Below are 6,623 nucleotides of genomic sequence, written 5' to 3'. Positions count from 1 at the left end.
TCAAGGTCAAAATTTGATATAATTTTATCAATAGTTCGTATGAGTTATATGAATTTATTAATAAATACGTCCTCCGTTCCAAAATAAATGAAACGCGGGGAGGGAGCAAGAGATTAAGCAAAAAAGATAGATAAATAGAGAGATCCATGTGATGAAGATTTGGGGCCAATCTAATAGGTAAACAACAATTATATTGTATTTAATTCACCTGCTTATTACATAAATCTAGATGTAAAATTACCATTAAGCTAAATATGTATAACATGACACCCTTTAAGAATGATGATTTACTGGAAATTAAAGAAATAATATTTTCAAAAAAGACAACTTAAACTTAAAGAATCGAATAACAATAGTAACATTTTTGAATAACTACAAATCAGAAGTTATAAAAATTCAAAACATACGACATCTGCATATTCAAGATATCCATTCCATTAATATATCTCTACTACCTTACCGATCCTGTATTTTAATCAAATTATTATTAAATTGAAAAAAACCCCAAATCGTATAACTTCTTGCCGTAATATAGAAGGAAGAAGTGAAAAAAAGGAGAAAATATAATGTAGATTGTGATATATTGTGATTTAGATGATATTTATGACTTTACACACGATAACATCAAGCACGAAATACGACCAGTATATATAATTAAGTATATTTTTAAATAATATTGAAACTCAAACATGTTTCTAAAATTAAAATTTTGCATGCAACCTACAAGGATTAAAGCAATAAGTTCAAAATGCAAGATCTCGGCAAGTTAGTAACGAACTTAAAATTCAATTTTGCGATAATACTAATTGTGTAATACGTGTAGTCGTGGATTTAGGATTTGTAGAAGGTGGGTCATCACCGTCCACCAACAAAATATCAATAAATAACCAATACATGAATTTTAAAAAATACTTCATAAAATTTTTTGCTCCAAAAGTAATATTCCAAATTGCAACCATATCCATAGAAAAAATTACTATCAAAATTTTAGCTATATTCACAATTTTTTAGCCATATTCAACATCACATTCTAAGCATATCTATAAACAATTTCCTATTGTTTTTCGAACAAAATTGAGTTGTATAACTTACTTTTAGAAAAGAAACCAAAATCCGTAATTTTAAATTGGGAAAAACAAAAAAAAAGTCAATAATAAGAACCCCTGAAAACTATTGCAAAAAAAGAGAAAAGAGAGCGAGAGGGAAAAAAAAGGGTAATATTTCACTAAAGAAAACAATTATATTGCATATAAACTACTGCAAAATATTAAAAATATGAATTTTTTAAAAACTAAAAAAATTAAAGATTAGCTAAATTTAATCAAATGGGTACATTAGTACCACAATATTAATTTTTTAATCATGCACGTCTAAAATTTTCAAATTCCAATTACCTCCTTACAAACTAACCAAAATCGATAATCAAATTGCAAAATTAAAAGAAAAAAATTCAAGTGAAAGAAAAAAAGGTATATATAGATTACATGTCTCAGCAAAGCAAACAAGTACTGGTGCTTGGTAGATGGTGGCTAGTGGGTGGCTTGGTGCGATGGTGTGAGACAACAAGAGAGAGAGTGTGTGCAAGCGAAAGTGCGGGGAATGGTTACATGGCTGAGTGGAAATGGCCAATGGTGGTGCATATTGTCTTTAGTTTTATATGAGCCTCCAAGAAAAGTAGTAGGTGGAGCGCATATATTTTTCAAATCAACTTTTCTTTTGAAAGGTGGATCATACGATCCATCTTGACATCAACCACTACTGAACATACGAGTTATAAGCCAGTTTCAAATCATTTGCAATACACGATTATAAAACTTCGAATCACCAGATAATATTCACAACATAATTTTTAGAAGTATCATCCTAAAATCTTAAATTTATCAGCAAAAAAAAATTCCGTGCAATTTGCACGGATGTAAAAGCTAGATGTGTAGTATTTATCATCCCAACAATATTATCTTCAAATTTTCAAAGAATAAACACAAATGTCTAATAAACTATAAAATATCTCGTGCATTTTGCATGGGTCCACATGATAATATTTGTAAAGGAACTTATTATAATGATTTGATTTATTTAATTAATATTTAAAAATTAATTTTTGGTGGTAAAGTGCTGATATTTAGTGGTGATGTCAGACATATATTACAATTAACAGTTGTACCAAAGGGAATCAGGCAATATAACGTGTTGGCGACCATTAATTTATCATAATTATGGGATTCATGTAAGATCCTAATAGGTACTCAGCAATATGAGACTACAAGCAACTTCTTCAAATGTTGATGAATTACGAGAATTCTCAAAATGGATATTAAGCGTAGGATGGAAAAGATGTAGTTCCTAATGATGGTGAAGACGTAACTGAGATTGCAAAAAGATATCCTTATATATCTTGGGGCACATCAAATCTCAAAAATTATTGATAGCACATACCTTTACCTATAAGTTCATATATAGGAAGCTAAATAATTCCAAGAAAGAGCTATTTTGCTCTGAACTAATGAGATAGTGGAGGATGTCAATCATCATATTCTATCTACCATTTATGGAGAAGACAGTGTATTTAAGTTCGGATGCAACCAACAAAGAATAAGACAATTTTGGACTACATGAAAACTACTTCACTGAATTCCTATATACAGTAATATGTTAAGGGCTCCCGAATCATAGCATACGATTAAAGGTTGGTGCGCCAATTATTTCAGGAATATTGATTAAACATCTTTATTATTTAATGACACGAGGTTAGTTGTTAATAATTTAGACATTCGTGTTATTGAAGCTAGTGTTATTTCCGAAAGCAATGTAGGAGATAAGTATTCATCTCAAGAATGACATTAACACTGTCTAACTCCACCAAATTTCCTATCAGATTTCAGAGACGACAACTTCCTTTAGTGGTTTGTTTTGGTATCACTATTAATAAAAATCAAGGACAATCTCTGTCTCATGTAGTTATTTATCTCACGAGACCTGTTTTCGGCCATGGTCAATTTTTTATTACCGTTTTCAGAGTGACGAGCAAAAAGGGTGTGAAGATCATTCATTTTCGTAAAGAATACAGTGTGCATAGATATACAACAAATGTAGTTTAGAAAAAAGTGTTTGAAATATATAAATTGATTTGGAAATTACATTTGTAATTATCGTTTTTTAACCAATCTTATTTTATAATTTTAAAACTTTTTAGAATATGGAAAGTTAAGTTATTGTTAATGTGCGACTTTTAAAATATATAATAAAGGCAAAAATATTTCCGTGCATTATGCATGGGTTATAAAACTAGTGAAGATATAGAAAGACACAAACGATATGGAAAAAAACAAAGGAGATGTCCAGAAACATGACAGCAGCAAGCTTAATAAATGGAAATTAATACTGTACAAATGAACAACATTGGTACTTGATTTGCAAGGCAAAACAAAACAATGATGTACTAATTAAACACTAATCAGAACATAAAATGTCAAAACAACAATTATGCAACCGGAAAAAAAAAATTTATCCACATTGTTGATATTCATACTATTTCCTGATTTTTTTTCTTAGTCACATGATACTATAACAGAAATACAAAAAATTAAATAAATCAAAGCAAAAATCTTTGCCAATTGCCACGATAATATAAGCTAAATAAAGCACAACAAAAGAATGTAGAGAAGCAAAACCTATTCACTAAATGAGACAATAATTTTATGTCTTTTACTCACTTTATTCACTTCCTGTCTAGCATGAAATTCCAATTTTACCCTCGCCACTCGTTACACTGAGCCGTAGGACGTGTCTTCTCATCCCCAGCCTTCAACGGGCAAGCTGACTGTGCAGGTGGGACCATACAATTGTACTGTAAACACAACACACTGCTTAAAGGAATCTCAGCCGTCGGATTAATCTGAAATCCAGTCAGATAATTATGCTGCAAGTATAACGTCTGTATTGTAGCATCCATAAGCCGGTCCACAAAATCTCTAGGAACTGAACCCATGAACCGGTTATTATTCAAGAATAGATTCTGAACCGTTGATAACATAGGCGAAACTCTCCCTGATAATCTATTGTAGCTCAAATCAATGGTTGCGATTGTTACCGGTTCCACAAGAAGAACCGGCCCGAAAAACTGGTTTCTTTGTAGCTGAAGGTTGGAGATGGGAAATGTAAATATATGACAAGGGATTAACCCGGTAAACTGGTTCATGCTCAAGTCGAGGTAATTCAAACGGTTTAACTTGGGTAAAAGGGTGTAAACCGGTCCTGACAGCTTATTCCACCCGAGTGATAAGTACTGGACCGAAGGAGGAAGAGAATCTGGTTCAAGTGAACCGGTTAGATTGTTATGCATTAAGTCAACCCGGGTAAGAGTATTAGATAGAAAAGGAGGAAGTGAACCGGCAAGATGATTATGACAAAGAATAAGATTAGAAAGAACCGGCAACGAACCCAACGGTCGAGGAATTGTACCGGTGAGTTGATTGTAACTTAAATCAAGAGTGTGTAAACTTCTTAACTCACCAAAACCAGGAGGAATTTCTCCAGTAAGAAAATTTCTACTAACGGCGAAAAACCTTAGATTGGATAACTGTGAAATGGTGTCGGGTATTTTACCCATGACCCGACCCGGAACAATAGTGAATTCTGCTAATGAAGATAGCTTCCCAATAGCCGGGTCAATGCGGCCCGTAAGACCCGGTGAACCAGCTCGCGGGTCGCCGAGATTAAGAGCGATTACTTTGTCGGAATCACAATAAACTCCGGGGAAGTTACACGGGTCGGATGTAAAGTCCCATGACTGGAAGAAATTCGACCCTGCAACATCTTTTAGAGACTTCCGTATTGATTGCAATGCCAAGAAATCAAGCGGGTCTAAAATTGCCCTTGATTGAATACAACAATGCAAACATATACATAAACATAAGTAACTCACTCTAATATCCCAACCCCCCATTATCACAATACTGGAAATCTGAAAATAATCCCACCTTTTTTGGATATTCTTATTAGTAGTTGTTTTGGATTTTGAGGAGGTATAATGTATGTTATTGTATATATATATATATATATATACTGGTAACTGGTAAGGGTATGTATTTTCTTTTCCGTGAGAAACTTACCAAATTTCTCGTGTAAGCTTTAATGGGGGGAGGTGTTGGACAGCAAAGAGGAGAGAGAAAGAGATTTTAGCTAATAGCTTGAGAGGGAAGCAAAGCAAGGATATGTGAGAGATCTTCTTCTTCAACAGCTGCAACTTTTGTGTTTTTTTAGTGAGAGAGACAATTATGTACGTTTATTTGGCTTGCAAGAGAAGGAGAAATGACTGCTTGGAACAAACAAGCAGCAAAGGTTCTTCTTTTTAGTTCTTAGGTTTTTGTTTCTTTTATTTTTTATTATTATTATTATTGCTTTTGGTGAGGGTTTAATATTAATTTAATGGCTTCGGTGTTTTATTATGGGGATTTGAGCTGGGGACCAAACGGTTGTCCGAACCTACGTGGCAAAAGGAATTTGAGGTCCGGATGACATGTCAGCATTTTTTGGGAGAGGTTAGTAAACGAGGCGCACGTGATATGGCGGTTGGCCTCTATATTGAGAGGAGGATACACCTCATCTTCTCTAAAAAGCTATTGACACATAACACATTGACTTTACTCTTTCTTTTTACTTCTGCTACCCCGTGAAGTCTTTTTCTTGTAGAAACATTTTTTTAGCACTCCTTTCTAGGACTGGCAATGAGTTGAGATAGCTCGCAAGCTACTCGAACTCGACTCGTTCAAAGTTAGGTCAAAGCTCGACTCGAGTAAGCTCGATTCAAACTCGAACTCGACTCGACAGGTTAACAAGTCGAGTCGAGCAACTCAATACTTGACTCGAGAAACTCGTGAGATACTCGATAAAATTTTATATATATATACTTTTATTTTATTTTTTTTAGAAATTTTAACTTTATTGTTTTCTATAAAAATACTTGTACTTTTCTTTAAAAAAAATGAAAAAAAGTGTATAAAATGACCAAAATGCAAAGTAAAGAATTTCTTCTATAAAAAATAGAACTATATCAAATGACCAAACTTGAGCTCGACTCGCATCATTGCCCTACTCCTTTCCATCTAATATAGTAATACTACCCAAAGTTGTAAATATTATTGGAGCGATATGCTAATTATATAAAATCGGGGTCTAAACTCTAAACAAAAAAATAGTTACATAATTATAAAAAAAAATTACTCCCATCCAATATTTTTGTTTGGACCAATTTTCTGGACTGGCCCATCTATGACGAAATTACTAAAATATCCCTGCATAAAGGGGAGATAATCTTCTACCAGTTGGAGCTGACTAAAATATCCTCATTATTGAAGGTCATATCCTCTATAAATAGGGGATGTCTCATCAATCAAAAACCAGAGCATCTCTCTACATTTACTCACTTTCTCTCTACCTCAATCTCAATTGACTTGAGCGTCGGAGGGGCTTTCTCGGCTACACTTCCGGGTAAGTTTTTCATTGTATTTTGCAGGATTGTCAGAGACCTCTTTCTCAACTATCCAGACTTTCTCGGGATTTCAAGACTCTCAACACTATACTCATCTTTGACAATTTCAAGGCAGACTTAGTTTAGCGCCGCC

General features: G+C 33.5%; 1 protein-coding gene across 1 annotated transcript; it reads right to left on the bottom strand.

The window, feature by feature from the left end:
* Nucleotides 1-3,560: 3,560 nt before the first annotated feature.
* Nucleotides 3,561-5,448, bottom strand: LOC104899266 (LRR receptor-like serine/threonine-protein kinase ERL1). Its single transcript, XM_010686425.4, has one exon. It carries the CDS (start codon nt 4,943-4,945, stop codon nt 3,749-3,751), a length of 1,197 nt encoding a protein of 398 aa, XP_010684727.1. The 5' UTR covers nt 4,946-5,448; the 3' UTR covers nt 3,561-3,748.
* Nucleotides 5,449-6,623: the final 1,175 nt, after the last annotated feature.

Source organism: Beta vulgaris, chromosome 7, assembly GCF_026745355.1.
Source record: "Beta vulgaris subsp. vulgaris cultivar EL10 chromosome 7, EL10.2, whole genome shotgun sequence".
NCBI classification, from domain to species: domain Eukaryota; kingdom Viridiplantae; phylum Streptophyta; class Magnoliopsida; order Caryophyllales; family Amaranthaceae; genus Beta; species Beta vulgaris.
The sequence above is the reverse complement of the archived record's forward strand: the minus strand, read 5'-3'. Positions and strand labels throughout refer to the sequence as shown.

Excerpts from the sequence above, each read along its gene's own strand:
- LOC104899266 (XM_010686425.4), bottom strand. The coding sequence starts at position 4,945 with ATGGGGGGTTGGGATATTAGAGTGAGTTACTTATGTTTATGTATATGT.